At 39.2% G+C, this 21,300-nt stretch overlaps 1 protein-coding gene across 1 annotated transcript in view; it reads right to left on the bottom strand.

Moving 5' to 3' along the window:
• Positions 1-3,666: 3,666 nt before the first annotated feature.
• Positions 3,667-21,300, bottom strand: part of LOC103474907 (solute carrier family 12 member 9) — a 63,394-nt gene continuing 45,760 nt past the window's right edge. Inside the window, exons 10-13 of the mRNA XM_008426179.3 lie at positions 15,479-15,671; positions 10,173-10,347; positions 6,189-6,335; positions 3,667-6,009 (exon numbers count right to left, since the gene is read on the bottom strand). Of these exons, the coding sequence (XP_008424401.2) occupies positions 5,054-6,009; positions 6,189-6,335; positions 10,173-10,347; positions 15,479-15,671 (1,471 nt within the window). The 3' untranslated portion in view covers positions 3,667-5,053. The remainder of the gene's footprint in view (positions 6,010-6,188; positions 6,336-10,172; positions 10,348-15,478; positions 15,672-21,300) is intronic.

Below are 21,300 nucleotides of genomic sequence, written 5' to 3' on the forward strand. Positions count from 1 at the left end.
CTGACTGAGGGAGCCTTTCCTTCACCACACCACAAATAGAAGTTGTGCTGCTTTGTTGCCCCCAAATGTTTGTCTGTCAAGATTTTCTTGCTGAAAGCTGCAACTGGTGGAGCTGGGAAAGACGGCCAAAATCTTCCAAGAGAATTTTTGGGAAAGGTTGATGCTAAAGAGAAGGTAAACATCTTCCCTTCCCAATACAGGCATGCAATAAATGATACACAACTGAAACATTTTTCTGTAGATTTTTACCTGTAGATCTACCACAGGGGGAGATTTATTAGGTGTGATTTTCTATCCGTTTGCACCAGAACCGGATGGAGTTTTACAAAAGATGTGAACATTATGTTAAGAAATTATATTAAATCTCAAATACTTCTGGTCAACAGACATTGGTCTGAATATACATCTCTTTAATAAGATCTATAGGCAACCAGCTGCAAAAATCCTATTTTCATCTTTTAATAATGACCAGCCTGTAGGATATTTAATTATATTCCTCCCAGTGAGCTTGAAAGGGAATCACTGTCCAGAAATTTGGATCAAAGCTGATCGATGCTTTCCCATTAGTTTTTTAAGAACTCACTATCCCCCCCGTCAAATTTAAAATAAAAATTGTTTTCATTCCAATTAGAAGATAGAAAATGACAAAGAAATGTCCCAAAAGTTAAGAAAATTTACATGAGAAATCATCTTTATATTTTTTAACAAAAATTGGAAAATGCTTTCATCCTATTCAAATAATCAAAGCCTTTATTAGCACTGCTGCAACAAAAACTCTTTTTTATAATTGCCCATGTTTTTCACCAATTGCTTGACATGTGGTCAACCTTTGACCAGGAGTTTTAATTCTATACTCGTCATTTAAACCAGAACCTCAGGTCCAGCGTGAAACCAGGTCCAACAGTGTAATGACCCTTTTTGACATGTGAATGTGTGGACATTTATCTATCATGAGTTGATAAGACAAATAAATGTAAATCAGTACAAAAGAAATCTGAAATTCAGAATTTTTATCTTTCAGATCACAGATTGGGGGAAGGAAACTGTAAATTTAAACATTTTCCATATTTGGTGCAGAAGCCAGAGAATCTCTGCCTTAAAAAGGAGCAGGTTTACTACCACATCCGGTCTTACTTCAGATTATTACTTTAGTTGCTTTTAAAACGCTTCACCTGATTGGCTCCCAGGCAGCAGCGAGGTTTTAAGAATTAAGTTCACAAACTAGACAAACCAAATTTAGCATTTAGCTAAGTGTCATTAATTCCTGATCATGACTGTTTCTTACATGTTTACAAATGACTGGAGCAGTACTTTGCCCGTTTCCTGTTTGATGAGGTGCATTTATTCACTCTACAGTCTGTTGTTACTTGAAAACGCCAAAGGCTCAAACAGTTGAGCTTCAGCATTGCTGAACTTTAATGTATATAGAGAAAACAAGAAGAAATCAAAGATATTTACAGATCAGTAAACATAAATATATGTTATTAAAATGGCTTTAATTTTTAAGGAAAATTTCTTAAGATACTTCAGTATTTGTTTTTCATTTCACTCGTCTTATTCTTCCACCTTGTTTGGAGTCTAAAGCAGGAGTTTTCCAAGGCAGCTCTCAGGTAAGAGGCTGTGTGTTGCAACATGAATGTTTGTCCCTTTTCTTGTATCCTTGCAATCGGGAGCAATGCGACATCCTCATGTGCCCCTGAGAACTGGAAATGAAATGAACTACAGCCTTGACAGACCTTCCATGTAGCTCAAGGAAGTGAGTATGTCTTGAAAACCTAGAATAAAATCTCTTTTTTCCTTCTCTCCTTCCCTCACAGATCTTATTTACCCTCCAAACTGCCTTTCTCCTTTACACCTTGAAAGAAACAACATCCTCTTCTAATCATTACCAAGTCAACGTTTGTTCCTCAGCACTTTCTCTTCTCGTTCAGCTGTAATAAATTGGGGAGCCATGGAGGATTTTGACATTTTCCAACACTAAAGGTGGCGCGTCATGTAAATAACCGAAGAGACAAAAGTGTCATTTAGAAACTGAGGAAGCTCCTTATTATGCTTCTCTGCATCCTCGCACTGAGAGTCTTTGTTGTGATAATTGGCTTCATCGGCCACTCCAGTGATGGTGTGGCTGTATGATATGACTGATTATTTTTATATATAAAGACCACTTTCCTGCCTGACAACTAATCTACCTTTATTTTTCTGACCTGTTTAAATTTTAAATCACACTAACAAAAACAAAAAAAAAGATCCTCCATATAAAAGCTCTTGACTTCTTATGGTGGCTGATTTTCATTTTTTATGTTAAGCTAGCTACTGTCAGTGTGTGGTGTTGTGTCGCTTATTAAATGATAATTTTTTCAATAGTTTGCAAATAACTGCTTAAAATTTATATTTTTAAGCCACAAATTGTAAACATTTGATGCTTTAAAATATATTCAATTATTTTTTTGAGTTTGTGAAATGTGTTGTTCATTTAAACTGAAATTATTGATCCATGAATTGCATACTGCAATACATGTAATTGTTTGGTGCTTAAAAAAAAAAAAAAAAAAAAAAAAGACTTTGGCATTATTTTACACCGCCTGGCGCTCATGCATTTGGATCGCATTATACTTCTGCAACCTAAATGCATGGTATGTTGTGATCTGACACTTTAATGTAAAATAAAATGCATGCAGAGATTAAGTTAAAGTTAGTTAATTTGAGAAATATTCATCAATGGTTTCATCTTAAATAACATACTTGTTGTACCATGTGTCTTAAATTATGATGCAAGATCAGACTCAAGTCTAAAAATATTTAATTTGTGATTTATCGTTAAAGTTATCCAATTTCAAATGTAAGGCTTGTAAGGCTACATTTAGATATTCAGTTATTTGACAGACAATAAAGCTCATCTGTCTCTATTTGTTGACATTTTTAAAGTTGACTCTACTCAATTTGTTTGAAGTTATTTGTGGTTTGCAATCGAATAAGACAGAAATCATGGAAAATTGTGTTTTCATGATTTCTGACTATTTTGTTTGATAAATTGTTGCAAAGGAGACACATCCTTAAATTCAGCAGTGTTTGTTTCTTTATTCTAAAGACCAATGTCCTGTCCTGGTCTGATCAGTCTAGGATGGATGCAGTTGCAACATTTATTCTGATTATCATTGAATGTTCTTTGCTTGATTTGTATTGCACAAATGTTTCCTACAAAGCAAAAAAAAACCCCCCAAAAAAACAGCTTGCCATGAAAGTCTACGTTAAATTCCCTAAGCACAAACCTACACGGCTAGTTCCCCTGGGGTCTGGGGTCTTTCACTCCCTGATAAATGTCAGGCTTTCTCCTCCTATAGATACCAGTGGTTATTTGGGTTTATTTCTCCAATCTCGTTGTTCACCTCAGAACAGAGATGGAATCCATTTCTGTCTGCTTGGCACTGAGGTAGACTGTAGGACAAGGTAATTTGGCTGGCTGGCACCATCTTGTATCTCTCTGTCTGAGCTGCTGAGCAATCTCAGGGCTTATTTCTCAAGTTTACCTCGAACAAACAAGTGAGCAAAGGCACAAAAACTCCCAGTTCCCTGTACAGAGTGGCGTAAACTGGTTTAAGGCTGTCAACGCGCTCTGACTGGTTGCTGGGTTTGCTATTGGTTGTAAGAATCAACTGTGCAAGTGGAAAAAGGACAAAGATGTTTATTTATTTATTTTTTGCTTCAACATGATCAACATCTTGGACAGTTTGGCCATAATTCAAGAGTAATACAAACACTAATTCCTTCAGGAAAGTGTGTCCAACTGAATTTATTGTTCTCCTTTAACATGGAGAACAAAAATCCCAGACAAAGTATTTACTGTGCCAGTGGTTTAAAGAGGAGTGTAGTGTCCAAGCACAAACATATCAGTAGAAAAACAATAGATGTAAAAAAAAATCACAAGGAAGCACATTTTGGAATGAGTTAAAAAAAAGCAAAGGTATGTCAGGTTAAGAGTGAAATCAGAGCACCAGGTTTTCTTTTCAGCAAAAACGTTTGGCTTCAAATGTGCTGAAGTCCTTGGGGAGCTGGTCTGATTTATGATTCAAAAGGGAAAGTTTATCAAACCATTGAGATTGTTGTTACAGATGCTACAGAGTGCATAACAAAGGAAGCATTATTGTCAGAGTACGCCGAGTTGTTCACATATGCAAGCTGACAGTGAGGCGGCATGTGGCTCCACAGCTCTGCCCTTACATACATTCAAATAAATCCTCCTTTGTCCACACAGTTGAGCAGAATTTGCATAAACTCTTTTTTAATGTTACAAGCACTTTAGGTAATGAGTGTGACTGCAGACATGAGCAGATATTTAAATTCATACGGGCAATTTAGCACAAGGCCGGTCAACCAACATGGCCGCCGAGAGTAAACCGAAAGTGACAAGATTGTAGGAGATAATAAAAACAAATGGAGAGAATCTCTGTGATAGTTGGAACAGTTAGTGGAGCTGAAACAATGTCAAGTTTTCTTCTGAGGAGTTGCACACTGTGCAGTTTGGCTAAAGCAGGGGAGGACAAAAGTGCATTTGGATAAAAGGAATAATGTCCTGAGATTCCACATATTATCATTTGGGAATTTAAAAAAAAGAGCACATTGTAGAAGCACCGCCCGTATTATTACCTGGAAAAGAAAAAGGAAATGACTGCTTTAAGCATTAACATTGTGTAACTTCCGTTTCCCAGGTAAAAAAAAAGGCACTTTTGGCCCAAGAACATGTGGAATGGTCATTTGGAGCAATGAAATCAGACTCCAGGCTGAGCTTAAAACTACAGTGAGGTTTCCCCAGAGGTTCCTTCTGGTACTTGATGAGTGTGCAAAGTTATTTAGAAGTTAGAAGACATATAAAAAGGGAATAGTTAAAAAAATAAGAGCATCATAAAGGCAGAGAAGGTGATGTCAGTGAGCTAGCAGTGATAATGGAGAGGTCAACGCTGAGCTGTGGTCCACACCTTTAATGGGGAGACTGCAGACTTCGCTCGCTGTCAGAGTGTAAGGCACCCTTCACTGAACGCGTCAGGAAGAGGAGAGCTCACAGGTCAGTGGTGATGACAGGCGTGACCCCATGGATGAGCAGAGTGGGTCCTAAATCCTGAGTAAGCAGGTCCAGCTGGTGTAAGTATGTGGCATACCGCCGCGTGTCGGCTGGGGGGCGGGGCAGATACAGGAAACGCACGGCAGGGGGTGGCATGGCCTGATCCAGGATCAGCTTGTTGACAGCCGCGAGGTAGTCATCGGAGACGCGCGTGGCGTTGCTCGGGAAGCTGTTGGCGTAATCTTCTTCGCTCTCCTCCTCGATGGCTCTGGCCTCCATCTCCTCAGCGGTCGAGTCTGGAGACTTGGACGTCAGGTTCTTGTTGAATCCACTTTGCCGCTGCCAGTGTAGCGCCACCACCTGGTCCCAGGGTACGGTTTCCACCTGAGCTTTGATTCTCAAATCTTTAAGGAGCTGGCCGAGCTTGGCCTCCGGGCCCTTGACGCTTCGCCCCTCCTCCACGCACAGAAAGAGTCGCAGAGTAGCTTTGCGCCAGGCTTTCACCATGTTGAGGATGCATGCTAGCTGCAGCAGGAACAGGGAGCAGGTGTCGACGTAGCTGCAGCTGTCCGGGCGCAGGAGGTTTACTGGCCAAACATCAACAAACACATCTCCTTTCGACAGGATGGAGGGAGGCGTAAGGATCCGAGCTTTATCAAAGTCATTGAAATATCGAGCAAGAACCACATTCTTGAGCATCTTCACGGCATCAGAAATAACAGAGACGTACTCCTGGGCGCCTAAAACCTTCCCATCCCCAAATTCACCATAATCTTGCCTGTCACTGGACCCCCGCAGGGAGGCAAAGCGGTGCAGAGGGGGCTGCTCGAGGTCCTGAGAAGGACTGAAGGGATCTGTGGACTCGGTGGAAGACACCGACGATTCAATCAGCTTATCTTTTGGAAGGCAGTCGTCATAGAAACCGAGGACCAAGGTGTTAGGGCGCATCCCACCTGCAAGAACAGGAGCAACAAGGAGAAACTAAACAATCAAACCGACTAGAAAAGGACATCATAATTATTCATCATGGCAGAATGTGAAACTAAGTCAGTCAACAACTTTAAACTCTCACACGACACAAACATGGTGTGCAGCTGCAGCTACACACGGCGACACTGGCAGCAGTACTGACCAAGTCCTGAGATGAAGAGTAGATGCTGGACGCCATGACGGACAGAATCTGCCAGAGTCAGGTTGACAAAAGCTTTGATGTTCAGATGGTCTACCAGGGACAGCCAGGAGTCATACTGGGCCTGCAAGGGGTCAGCCGGTAAAGTACCTGAACGAGAGAAAAACACACAAAAAAACGGACATGTGAGAATCAGGTACGATAATGAGGAGAGGAAAGGACAAGGTTTGTGTAAGTTTCAGTAACTTAAATGTAAAACAACTTAAATGAGTTACACATTTTGCTTGATATATTGACACCAACATTGGTACCGGCTGATGTTAGGGTTACCACATCTGTGTAAGTCAAATAAATGAAACTGGGCCAATAATAACATATTTATTTATTTCCACCTTGTTGATGTTTGTTTCTTGTGACAGAAGGGAGAAAGTTTGGTCATGTGGCAGTGGTAGTGATGCAGCACAGGACTGTGGGGAGTTTAACTGAAGGAGAAAAGTGGAGCAGAAGTGAAGTGAAATATATATGTAATTAGTATTAGTAAATATCAGTTATCAGCCAAAATAGCAATATCAATACTGGATATCCATATTGGCCCAAATTTTCTTTGCTAATTCTAGACCTAATGGGAATGATAAAAAACCTTGTGAACTCAAGTACCTGACCTAAAAAAAAATTATTCCAACAACACATTAACTAAAGATTAATGTTTTATCTCAGACATATATATTTTTTAAACATATTAGGTCCAAAACTTCCAACAGCATTTATAACAAGCTTCATTACAGTTTAATAGATGCTTTTAGTTACTTGAAATCCTGACTTCAGGCCAAACCCTATTAAATAGGAGATGGTTATAAATCACTTAAAAAACTTTTGTTTTTGTCTTTCTAAAGACACTGTTAACAGGTTAGTTCAGGATGATTAGTCTTTTAGGGTTTCCCTATCAGGGGGCTTCATTATAGCAAATTCCTAATTAATGGACCATTTCCTATCTTATGTTAAAAACTTTGTAGTTTTGTTAAAGTACATCAATGCCACCTCAAAACAGGGAGAATAGATACTTTAGCAACGCGCTCTGCATATTTTTGGAGTGTCCCTTGCAACATCTAAATGCTTCTAGGGTTGCCATTTCTGCCAATATTTTCACAGAACAGGAACATTGCTGCAAATGTGGGGATTTCCTGAAACTTTCCAAGCCCCTCTTCCCTTTTCACCACCACAACTGACTGCCAATCAGAAGGGAGAAGAGAAATACTGCATGCAGCTTCAACTGTAATCACAACACAAACATAAAAGGCTCATACAGTAGATGACCTTCAGAAGTACTGTATTTTACACACTATAAGGCGAGTACTTTATACAGTAGGCTGCCCCAGTCATTGTTTCACTTGTGGTGTTATTGTTGCGATATTGTGTCCAACTGCTTTCTGGGTAACACAAACCAACCGACAAGCTGTTGTCGCAGTTTCTGTCTCTCTTCCCCCGACCCCCTGCCCCAGGCTTTAAATGTATAGGGGCTGGTCCCTTGGTAACCCTAGTCCAAGCACCCCGGATGAATATCTAAAGTCACTTTGTTGACATAAAGAATGTCAACAAAACAGCCCGACTCGGGTCGGCGAGGAGAGCTTTCCGCAACTGGGCCAGGGTGTGGCCGGATGATGGTCACCCTTCTCCATTCGTGCACAGCATGTTCGTGGAGAACGTGGTGCTAAATGACCTGCAGACGACCTGATTATCAGGTCGGTAGGTAGATAGGTCAGTCAAACTTTATTAACAAACCAGCGTTCTGACAACTATCCCAACGCTTCTTCTACGGGGAAAATGAATTCGGCGGCTGCTTACCGTAGTTGCTAGACCTGTTTTGGCTCAATATTAGTCCATTTATAAGGCGCACCTAATTATAAGGCGCACTGTCGGCTTTTGAGGAAATTGAAGGTTTTTAAGTGCGCCTTATACGATAAATACGGTAGTTTTAAATGTTGATGTTACGTAGTCTCTTTTTTTTTTTTTTGCAAGAATGTGCATTTGCAGTGCTTTTTCCACTTCACATTAGTAATTGATTGCCTTCCATTTGCATATCTAGCTTAGTTTGCAGCTAGATATTTTTACAGAAGGATGACCAGTTAATCTTACATGCATACATGTTTATTTATTAGATTTATTAGACAAAATGCTTCCAGATCTGAATAAAATATAGATTTCTAGTGTGTACTAACCAAATAAACCTGAAGGTACCGGGATACGAAGTGAAAAACTCCATAGCTGACATAAAATATGAGGCAGAGGGAGACGAAGATGTGAGACAAGATGCTGAAAGGTGGGAGGGGAGGGAAGAGAGAGAGACAAAGATCCAACTCCAGATGACAGCGCAGACAGAATGTTGGACAGAGCAAAGATGCAGAGAGACACAACAGGGAGGTGGGTAATCCATCACTCCCAAAAAAGCAAGTGTAGGTGCTTGGGAAAATTTCAAAGCCAGTTTCTTTGGGGCTCTTAATGTGATTGTTGCAAATTATAGGTAAGTACCAGGTTTACACCAAATAGCTGCTAGACAAACTGAATAAACAGATTGTAAAATTTTCCAGGAGTGTAATGAGGATGTCGGAACAAGAAATTCCTCTTTCCTGTTATTGCCTAAATGAATGGATTCATCAGAAGTGGTTCATCAGAACCAGACAAGGGCTCTTTTGTGGCAAATTAACATTTTGAACATTTTTTCCCGCTAACCAATACTTAAGAGAATTCAGATTGAGAAGATTTCATTAAGAGCAGCTTCCTTCTTCTCCTCTGCTGAGAATGTCGAAACAAGAAATTCTTCTCTCCTGTTAGTGCCTAAATGAATGGATTCTTTGTATGAAGACTGAGTGGTTCATCAGAACCGGACAAGGGCTCTTTTGTGGCAAATAAACATTTTTTTTCCCGCTGTCCAACACTTGAGAGAATTCAGATTGAGAAGATTTCATTCAGAGCGGCTTCCTTCTTCCCCTCTGCTCTACCCACAAACCCCTTACATGTTCTCCAAAGACAAAGAAAAGGTCCAACAATGACCCTGCTACTTGAAATAATTCAGAACACTGCCGTCATGTGGGAGAAAGCCGATTCTCCAGTGGTTTTCCAGTATATACAGGTCTCACAATAAGACAGTAGAGGGTCAGTCAATGTCATGAAGAAGCAGCAAGTATTCCATTCAACGGTGTGTGATGAAAGGTGTGAAACTCTGCAATCCTTTTATTCAGACATGCCACACAAAGCTTAAAGGTGACCTATATACTTATACTTCCTTGAACAGGGCAGAATCCGTCTATGTGCTATGTAAAACATGTTCATTACATTTTCTGCATAAATTCATTTTTAGATGATGAGATTTCAGTCTCAGTTTTGCCTCATGTCAGAATGAGCCATTTTAGGATCTATTGTCACTTTAAATCCAAATAAGCTGTTGCTGGCCACTCCCCCCCATGTCAACATTTACACTCGCGCATAAAGTGGTTGCAAACAGATGGGCAATTATACATCTGCACATCTTTGAAAAGCATTAGTAGAGCTTCCTACACAACCAACAAGAATGCAGCAAGTGGTTTGTGAATGATAAGTCAACAACAAAACAGTTGTCTTTTCCAGCAGCCATTGTACAGCACATACAGTACAGCAGTAAAATCAGCTGATCAAACTTGCAGGAGCTCCACTTGGTTTGCTAGGTGACGGGCTCTTCTTCGGTGGGGTTGCTAAGTGAGGAGCAGTGTCTGCTCATTTGTGATGTTACATTCCAGAGGTTTTTGAAACGGACACCAAAAAACATCAACTAACTGCCAAAAACCAGCTGGGTGTTTTTTTAAGCACCTGGGTTTGTTTGAGAAGCAGTAGTAACCCATGGAAGTACAAAGACATACAAAATGTGAATTTTACATAATATGTAAATAGTCTTTATTTTGTTTAAGTCTGCTTTTCTCAGAGCTGAAAGTAGAAGTAGCTGGGACATTTACTTACTGAGGTCTCCTAGCTGGACATGTCCCAGGACGTAGAGGCCGCTCTTCTTGATGTCATTGATAAAAGTGATGAGGCCCACGCTGCTGCGAGGGTTGGAAACCATGAGGAGGATCTGAGGTCTCCAGAACTTGATGTGGTCTTTCCTGACATCCAGCATCAGGAGGTATTTGCGTACCTGCAGCAGGAAAAAATGGGTTAGAATATGATTTTATCTCAACCGGCATAATCCTAAATGCTTAAAAAAGTTAAGTGGTTTCAATCAAGGAGTTAATAAGCATATGGCATATGGTCATTGTATGACGTGTGCTTGGCTATTTCAACAAACGGTAGTGGATTTTATGTTGAAATTTGTGATGTGATAAATCTACGACAGAATGTCATGCAAGTATAAATTTCTGAAAAAACAACAAAAAACCTGAAATATAAAACTTTACTATACATCACTTTATCATTAGGCTTTTAGTCTTTAGAAAATTACAGATGTGAAAAAGTTCAGACTAATCCAGACATGGAAAATGGCCAAATACTCTACTTTTTCAAACTATATGAACTCTGATCAGGATGGTTAATGTTGGAGGAGAATCAATGAACTATATCCATATATGTGGGATTCAATACTAAAACTAAAATCTAAAATGAAGCCCGTTGCTTTATTTGAAGCTGCATCATAAAAGTGTGACTCTGGGAGAAAAGTCCAGTTGATTGAGAATTTGATCCTACTGGGGACTTCTGACCCTTTTGAATGCTGCTAATAAAACCTGAAGTTACTGGAAAGTGGTGGAGAGTTTGATTTCTCAGAAGAAGGACAACTTGGGATGAGTCATCCAGTTATCTCGCATTTTAGATGAGTGGGACGGGGAGACAGCCTCAAGTCCTTCCTGCCAAATAAAGAGCTCGCACTTTTTTGGCCGGAGGAAACCTCTACACAGGAAGTACACCACGTGAAAGGGAAAAAACACTTGAAAATGATTTTATTATGGAAACACATTCAGAGTATGTTTTATTGGCTTGTGTTGGTGCTGGAATTTTGCTTTTTTTTTAAAAAAAAGAAGTGTTTTTGAGCTGGAGCTTCGATTTAGGATTCAGCCTGAAAAAACAGACAAGAAATCATTCCGATAATGTCTAAGCAATGCAAGTTCAGCTCAATCTCCCGAAACTGCAAGTTAATGTGTGTCCGCGTGACTATCAATCAAAAACCAAGATACAAACACCATTATTACCATCATAATCGCCCCAACTGTAAAAGACAAAAAGACAAGGTCCCAGAAGCAAAGTCTGACTGCCTCCACTCAGCTAATCATCTGTCTCCCTTTATCTCTGTTTCCCTGTCTTCTCATCCATCAGAGTATCATCATTTCACTGCTGCTTCTATCTCATCCATCACTTAGTTTTTCAATCATTCATCCCCTGCTTATATTCTGCTCCCACCTTCTCTCCCTGTGATACAATCAGCACTTCTTGCCTCCGTTTTGTCTTTTTATTCCCTCCTAAAAACAGCTGTCGACCGCCTACTATCTAGCTGCCTTTCTTTGTTGTTATGTACTAATGTGCTTTTCATCCCCGTCTCAATGTCACACCGCTGGCACTCCCATACACCGGCTACTGCTGGAGGGTGCAACTGTATGCATGTGGCACAGTATACGTGCACAGATGGGGTCTTTAGCTCAGCCTATCATTTGTATTATTTTTATCAAAGTGGGCTTCTTGCTAGAGGCGGGTTTAGAACCCACTTCCACTGAATGATGAGAAGTGGGGGCGGTGAAATGAGAAGGCCCATTTGTAAAATGAATATAAGATGTTGAGACGTACATTTAAAGTTCATAGAAATGATTAATTACCTAAAAAGCACATTAGACCCAATACAGGAGCCATATTTACGTTGTGTGCTCAAATGCGAAATGGATGCCACATAATGTAGCTTATCTCAACATGCCTTAAAACAGCTAATAACTGCTATTTGTTACCGTCTACGGATTGAGACCAACACTGACCAGAAAACTGGTGTCTTTTAATACCGAGGTTCTGGTCCAGCAGTGCCAAGATATGAAGTAGTGCTCTGTGAACTTCACAGTTTCCACTTATGATCAATAATTTATTGCCTGTTGATATAAGTGGCAGCCCATCCTGAATTTGGTTTGGTTTGAGATTTCTTCCTAATAAAGTTATTCCACTTTACTGACCTGATGACCTTTCCTCCCGAATGGTGGGAATAGCATTGAAATGAAGGTTTGAATCCAAAGTTTCCTTTGGAATTTTTTTTTTAACAGAGATGTACTAAATCAAAAGTCGTCCAGTGATAAAAACAATCATTTTTAGCTTGGTTGACTGGTTGGAAGCTCAAATATTAGATACTTTTCTAATTAGTAAAAAAAAAACTACGAAAATTAAACTTGGGCTGCAACTAACAATTATTTTAGTAATTACTCTATCAATTATTCTGGCAATTAATCTAGAAAAAAATATATTGGCACATTCAGAAGAATTTTAATTTAACCCATTAACCTTTTTTCATACAATATTAGAAATAAATTAAAAGATTCAAATAAATGATTAAATTCCTATCAGAAAACAAACAGTTCATTTTATTGACATGGTATTACCGTTTTGCATGTTTGATTGTAGCAAACGATGCATCTGCAGCTAAAAAAATACTTCTAATCAATATATAAAAAAACTCTCTCTTAAAACAGCTTCACAGCCTGGAGTCTAATTTTACTACATTCAATACGACCCATTAAACTGCTCAGCTGCTGCTGTTTACATGGTGGCAAAAAGACGTCCGTCTTTGTCTTGTCTTGTCTGCCTGTCTGAAGCCTCGCAGGTGGTCAAACAGACAGCTCTGCCTGATTGCGTGATTTTATAGAATATCAAAAACAAAAGGAGTGTGAGCAGCTCTGTATGAACAGCACAAGATTCTGTCATGTTTTGTTTTGATTTCTGATTCCTTGTGGACAAACGTCCCATTTACAGTGGGAGCAACAATCAAACACAGAGATCCCAATCAGAGGTCAGAGTTAAAGTCTGCACACCAATTTGCTCCATTAATCAAGAGGAAACCAGTTTTTCTTTACTGATGCTGCCACCACCTATGATCCATACAATCATCGTTCTCCATTGTTACTCCAAGGTATATGTTAACTCTACTTCAAGCTTGTTTAAAATCCACAATAAACACACAGTAAAAAAAAACCCAAAAGAAACTTTGCTTCTTAGAGATTCTCAAAGAACAAACTCACCGCTTTTCTTCACTTTCTTCTTCTACTGCTCTCCAGTTTTCATTATTTGTTGCCATTTCGACTGTTAACTTTATATTGTCTCTCAGAAGCTGCACCTGGCCTAATGTTCTAGTTGACTGTCGTGCCTTTTCTGGAGGAAGGCATCGGCTGGGAGAATGCTGCCAACAATTAAACATTCTCCCTCTCCAACTATTTTCATTAACATAGAAAGTACCCTTCTATCAGTTGCTCTGTTTCTTTTTTGAGCATTCTGCTCCGTCTCCTGAAACCCCCAGTCGGTGGCGGCAGATGGCAGCTTGCTCTGAGCCAGGTTCTGCTGCGTTTCCTTAGACAGAAAACTTTTTAAAGTAATTTGAAAAACAAACGGAGCTCAATGCGCCGTTTGATAACAAGGATCAATTGGGAATGTATGTGTGGTTCAATTAACCTGAGCTATCTCTGTGGTTATGCTGCCTTTGATTTAAACTGGTCTCTCCAACCTGCTGCTCTTTGGACCATCCACAATGACTCTTGATAAAGAACCAACTAATGAAGCTATAATAACAAATGCAGGTTTTAGGAGTTTATTTTATAGAATACAGTAACTGCAGTTGATTTCCAAAACAGGATGACAATTAAATTACCAGAAACATTTTTCAAGACTTATTTTTATAGTCGTTTGGTTGGGATGTATGTGCTTTTTCCATCACTTTCCTTTACATCCCAGAATAAAATGTTTCCGTCCCTCTTTGCAAAAGTTGCATATTTTTGAAACATAATATAAATAAAATAGTTGTTCTTATGCTGACGGAGGACTTACTGACCACTTTTCTCTACTCCCTTGTCATTACTGTCTTTTCTTTCTATTTATACTGTTGTAATTATAAGAATAAAAAAGACTTCTGGATCCATGACTTCTGGTTGTGTTTTTCTCAGGTGTGAACTGGTCAAGGGAAGGGGCTGCTACGCTAACAGAGGTCCTGTTAAAGGTAGTTCTCCTACAGTCTAAATATAGTTTGCTAAGAATTAAAGTGCATGGAAGAAAGAGTCGAAGCAATCAAACCTTGAAAAACTTAACTGATTGCCGTTTTACAAGCTGCTAAAGTTGGATATATTGCACCTATACTGAATTATCTGGAGTGAATTTGATTCTATCTTTTAATATGAAGGGGATCTGTGCAATGGATTAAGACGGATTTCACTGCGAAAGACCAGAAATACTGACCAGAAAAATTTAATGAGCCTTAAAATGTCACTGCACTTTCATGAATTTAATTTATTTCTCTCCATCTATGACTGATAATGACTTTTGAGGAATTGAACATGTATCCATCTATTGAATTTGTACGGCTGAACAAAGTTTGTTGTTGGGGCTACTGTGTCAAGATGAAGAAAAACCATAGGAGGGAGGAGTTGTGAGAAGTACAGAAAAAGAAAATCGTGTTAGGAAAAGCACAATAACTTAAGTAACTGTAATAATGTTCTGTCTCTTGACAAGCTGCTGGAAAACCCAGCCAACATTCCCCTCCCTGCCTGTAACCCCCCGCCTGCAGCATTGGCAACGGCTCCCCTCGGCTGCAGGCCCTTCTGACAACATTGGCCCCTCTTCTTGAAAACAGGCAACAGAGGACACGGCGAGCTGAATGATGGAGAGCGTGTGTTTGTGCCATAAATGTAGGGAGCTTTACTGAGGGAATAGATGCAGATGTGTGTGTTTGTGTGTTTTTCCGTCTGGTAAGCCTGATATAAACTTGATAGATGCCGGCTGTAGGAATGACAAGCCTTAATGTGTATGGTAGAGAAAAATAAAAAAAGCAGAGGGAGAACGTGTGTGTGTACTTCTGCTAAATGTAAAACGATTGGGAGGGGCAGCGGAGAGCAGTCAGTGCGAGACTGCGTGCGTGTGTGTGTGTGTGTGTGTGTGTATACGGGCATCTATAAAACTGATAGAACGATTGCTTGGCAGAGGTACAGGATCGTGTAAAGCGGAGGGGATGAGATTTTAGTTGCTATAGAAATGACAAGCAGTATTGAGAGCATGTCTGCGTGTGTATGCGTGCGCGCGCGTGTGTGTGTATGCGTTAGTCAGACCTGGTGGAAAATGAGAGCCTGGCTGATGTATCCCCAGCTGGACGTGGGGCTGAGGTAGTGAATCAGCAGGAGGAGGAGCAGCATGAAGGCAATGCTAGCTGAGGCGTAGATGGCGTTGATGAGGAACATCATGACGGCACAACCGACGATGCCCAGTATGCACGTATGCCAGGTGAAGTAACGAAACGTGGGCCTGAGAGGGAAATAAGAGGGATGGAGGTAAATCTCACAGTAGAAGTTGCAGAAAATTGAAAATGAATAAACAGGAGGGTAGAAATGCCGGCCTGTGATATTTGAGAATATCTGCATGAAGAGCACAGTGGGAAAAAAAATAAACTAAACAAAAAACTTCCATTTTAGAGACTTTTTTCAATACAAAATACCCCAGAGGATATTTATGTCTCTGGTCTCCAAATTAGTCCAGGTGTTTTCATTTTGAATTTAATTATTTGATAAGTATGTTTTGGATGAAATTTCAGCAAATCATCTTGTTTTTGTTTCAGACACAGAAACAAAAGAAGAGAACTAGAACTTGTTGGTCATATCACTTGCCAGCTGTAATGCACTTTAATATGCTCCTCTTAGTAAATGAGATTTAATTACAAGAACAAACTTTTGTCCTTGTGCTTTATATAGTAATTTATCAAAAAACAAAAAAAAAAACATTTTAATTAAATAAAGTAGACATTTAATGGGACATCTTAAATAGGGGTGCACCAAGACATCAGTCGATGACCAGAACGGGACAATTTACAACACGGCCTGCCCTGTTGGACAAATGAACGACATCTTTTGGATGCAGTTGTTTAATTACTAAATATTTTTGTAGATATGCATCATGATGCACATTAAAGTCAAGTTTAATGTGTAGGTAATATATGAGAGTTGATAGCTGGATGTGGACATAAGGGAAATCGGTGGGGAACTTGTGTGGGCTCCAGACTGTCAATATTTAGTCACATTTTGTTACCAGTTTCAGAACTTGGAAATATGTTTTTTTTTAATTATTTTATTTGTTTTTTAATTCTTCAAAATATTATATACTGTACAAACACCATAAGGGAGCAAAAATCTATGAGAAAAGAAACTTTATAGTTTACCCTAAAGAAGTGTAGTTGTATCATTATTTATCCATTTTTTTTTCTTTACATTTAGAAAACTTTTACCCAGGCAGCATAATATTATGGAAACATGAAATTGCAATTTTGTTTATTTCAAAGAAATGGCCCGCATCAGCTTCGCTACTCTTCTCCACATCACACCAAGCCCCCACAACTCTTCCTAAGCTTTATGATCTTGGTCGCTAAGAGGTTAGATTCCTTTTTTATCGACTTAGGATCAAAACAAATGTGGCATTAATGGGAAGACAAGATCAATTAAACCCAAAGCGACGCAGATAATTAGCCACTGCTTGTAGCTTTCTTAGCGTTTGTGTGCAGAAGCCTATAATTATGAAAACAAAGCTCTGCTGATCTCACATTCTAGATGAAGGTGTGAGATACACATTGGACAGAAACTGAACATTTTTACTGGATCATGTAATGGACCCCAATTTCCCTGCAGCACCTGAAGGCGTGTAGACGAATGGCCGTAAAAATGGAAGGAGCTTTAATTACACACCTCAACTGAAACATGGTGGGTGCTTCCTCCACAGATCAATACACATTTTTTGACTAAGAGGCAAAAATGAACAATCAATAAACATGAAACTGAAGCAATGCGTAGCTCTAAGCAGAGAAGAGAGAACACAAAGATGTTAAAATAGTTGGAGCGTGAAGGGATTGACAGATGAGACCAATGAAAACCTGGTGGATCTGAATTTATAAACTTGAAAATGGATATTTTGAAAGCTCACAGATGGTGAAAGGTAATTTCTTGTAATGGGCTTGAAACAAACTCCCTCTGTAAAACAGACAGTAATTGTACCCCAACATCATCATATTCCAGGCAAGTCTAGATTAAAATATCGGAACAAGGACTGAAAAAGTATTGCAAAAAAATTCAGTATCGTATGCAGAAAACCTCTTATGATGGACACAAATTGTGATAAAGTATTGGCCTATAAAATTTAGAAGATTAATGAGAAAGGATGTTCCTCCCTTATGATAAAAAAAAAAAACATAGGAGAGTCCACTTGTCTTTTAAGTCATGCTTCAATTGACCAATAAAGTTCAGTGACCACAGAAGGTCATTCAAGGACGTTGCAGTTAAAAAAGTTTCTCAACTGAGATATCCAATGCCAGATGAGGCTGTAGCATCGGGTTACTGTCCAACATCTTGTAAACAACATTCAGCCACAACTGTCCATTAATCAAAGATGAATAATTACATTTACTGACAAATTCGGTTGGTGACAAATGAGACCAAAATAAAATTTGTTTACTTGATCAATCATCCACATCCCTGCTTATGAGGTGAAAGCTGATAAATTTTGTCCAATAGTCTGATTTATGAATCAATAGCGCAATACTGGCATTTCCTTTAGGCTCAGTTGTATTTGGTGTTTAGCAGAAATTAAAGACAGTAAATCAAAATGTTAAGGATTGGGGGGAAAAATGGCCAATAGCAAATAAGTGCTGCTTTTGGCTCATGGCCTAATTGACCTGAAGACAATTTGGTCATGTGTGTTTCATTAATAGCCTAAATGGGACATTAGCTGTACATTAACTTTCATAGGATGACAGCAATGGACAATGGCAATGTCAGAAAAAGGTCAGCAAAGAAAAAGTTCTCTCTACCTATATAGTATGTCTTATTTAACATGCAATAAGAATTATAAACATTGACTGGCATTTGATTACCTTACAGTTCACCTACATGAGCTGGACAATACATCAATTCTCAATAAAGACAAAAATGAGCAACAGGAAAATGGGAAAGGACTGCTTACCATTTTGAGTAGTATACTATTTCAGGGTCCATAAATTCAAATGCATCTTGCAAATATTGTGTTTGGTCAATCAGATGAACTTTCAATTGTATTTAGCCTCACAATTGATTTGAATCAGAATAAACAAGATAATAAATTTCAGAGAAAGTGCTTACGGTTAATTGTGATAAAAATGTTGGACAATCATAATCCCCATCATTATTGCAATATTCAGTCATAACTTGGAATTTCATGCTTTCTGAATGTGCAACACTGGGATAAACACCAAGACATTATTTACTTTCCATTAATGTTGTACTTGTTAAAAAAAACTATTTCTAGAATGTATAAAGGAAAGCTTTATACAGGGCTTCACTTTGGTCGAGATTTTAGCCCATCCTTCTTTGTTCTGGCTGTTGAACAGCAGTCTTGAAACTTTACTTTTATTTCCTTTTGACTTGATCACTTAACGCAAGCGTTGGCCACCATTTTCCAACCTCCCCCTATCCGTCCCATCTGAGAGTGGAATTAATTACAGTAAAAGCCTGCCCACCTGGTCAACCATCCCCCACTCATCCTTTTAGTCTCTGCAGGAACTGTTGCTGCTGATCAGAAGGGCTCCACTTAGCCACCTCCCCATCTCCCATCTTGCTTGCTCTCTAGCGACTGATGTCACTTAGCTGACACAGCAAAATCTCCCTAGACGAAAAAACTTGCCACAGACCAAGTCCTTGGAGATATAAAAAGGAAGAGCAGCTAAGATGGAGAGCGGAGAGCTAGCTTGCAGCCAAAAGAATACGTCATATCAGAAGGAAAAGTGGGGACAGACACACATCCAGGGGAAGGCTGCCAGGAGATGCCACATTCTATAAGTGAGGGGTCTGGGTGTGTGAGACATTACGTCAGGCTGCCTCTAACGTCCAGCTTAGACAGATTTGACCTTAAGAAATCTGTACTTAATTGAAATTGGATCAACCCGGTAAATGACAACTATTTCTCCTCATTAGGGCTGTATGAAGGGGAGTGTGACTTAAAGCTGGAGTTTACTTTCAAGTTTGGATGGGGCAAAAGTAAATATTCTCTCAAGTGTTGTATTTAAAGTGCCTGGGGAAGTTTAGCTAAGATTTCAAGTTGTGAACCTATTAATGACTAAATTTCAGAGGGCTTTTCTCAGTATAACTTATTAAAATACAGCTTGAAGGTTCATGAACCGTCAAGGACCCAAACCTGAAAAAAAATTATTAAAGGAAGCAGTTTAATGGTCACTTTGAAATTTCAAGTATAGCATTAATCACGGTTTCTTGTGAGCCAGAAAAAAGGAAAAAAAGGTAATCAATGACAATTGATGGGAGAAAAATAAAAAAAAAGCAGTTTCACCTCAAAAATGTGGGAATTTCAGGTTTTCTAAAGTGGCCTTTTATTGAGACTGATAGTATTTTAAGATGAGTGAAACCATTTTTGTAGCCATTATCTTTAAAACTAATGTCCCTTTAATCAGGATGAAAGTTGTGTCCAGTTTAAACGTGTTGGATTTTGAGTAGTCAGTTTGAAATAAAACAGTAAGAAGAATGCCAACTGAAGTCAGAGATAGGTCTAGTATCTCCTTCACAGAAGTCACTCGAACCAAATTTCAACATCTAATATGGCTGCTGCACATAGAAAACAAAGTGTGTCCAAATTCAGGGGTTGCATACTTCGAAAGCCAATTACATCACATCAATGCAATGAATGCTGTCTAAATCTGAAGATTAATACAAATGAGATTCAAATCTAATTATATTAATATCAAGCGGTACAAAAATTTAAAGTTCGAAGAAGTTGTGTGGTTTGGCTTTTCTCATTGATGTAGATATGTTTTTAATACAATTTTTAATAAGTAAAACAAACTGAAAACCAGACAACCCAAATAAAATTAAAAACAACATACAATAGCAGGTATATTTTTCAGGTCTGAATATGTAAAGCTATATAAAGAACATTTATTCTCAATTTGTCAAGTCTCTCTCAGACATTGATATTTGCCTGTCTCAAGGTCACAGCATTTGTTTTTTATATCATTGTTGTTGTTTTTTGGTTTCAGCAAATATCCTCTGACACTCGTGTATTAAATCTTGGCCAGTGACTGTGTGATATAGTGTGTATTTGTGTTTTTCATTGTGAATATTCAAGTGGGTTTGATTCTGCTTTCCAAGTGGCCACAGAAGCAGGACATAAAGCACCCTCTGAGCAACACTTCCTGTAGCTGGAAGTACCAGTGACAAAGATGCAGCCAATACCAGTCACTGTACACAAGACGCACTCACAAAAGATAAAAATACAAACATTCTTAAGATGAGAACGTTCAACCACACACTTCTCGGGAAAAAAGAAAATTTGACTATGATGACAGACAAAACACTCTCCAAAGTTACCGCTCTCTTGTTGGAAACACACATACACACACAGACGCACTTAACAAGCAGGCATCTTTTCCGCTACATCATAATATCAGCCTCTTCCCTCCCCTACACAGCAGCAAATTCAAGGGAAAGGGAAATATTTCTGCTAAATTAGTTATGCTAATTACAGAGCAGCTCTCAGGGGGAGAGAAAGCGCTAAATGGCTTTTAATTCTTTTCGCCTGGAAAGAGATGTGGGAAAGCGCCAGACAGAGAACAGAGAGAAAAGAGCACACACCAAAAATGTGAGGAGAAAAAAGAAAAATTAAACCAATAAACACAAACAACTGGCATTAAAATTAGTCTGGTGGCACAGCAACAGTGAACTAACTGAATTAACAACTCAGGGGAGAAGGCCCAAAATAGGCAGGCGTCCAGACAGCAAGTCTTCTTATCGGCTCTGGGAGCCCCGGGGCCCCTGGCCAACAGGGAGGGGACAGTAGAAAAAGTTAGAGAACTAACTTTGTGTCAGGCTTTGCCAGCGGTCACATACTGATAATGAGGCCTGAGCTGATA

Source organism: Poecilia reticulata, chromosome 13, assembly GCF_904066995.2.
Source record: "Poecilia reticulata chromosome 13, P_reticulata-male-v2, whole genome shotgun sequence".
In the NCBI taxonomy this organism is placed as follows: Eukaryota; Metazoa; Chordata; class Actinopteri; order Cyprinodontiformes; family Poeciliidae; genus Poecilia; species Poecilia reticulata.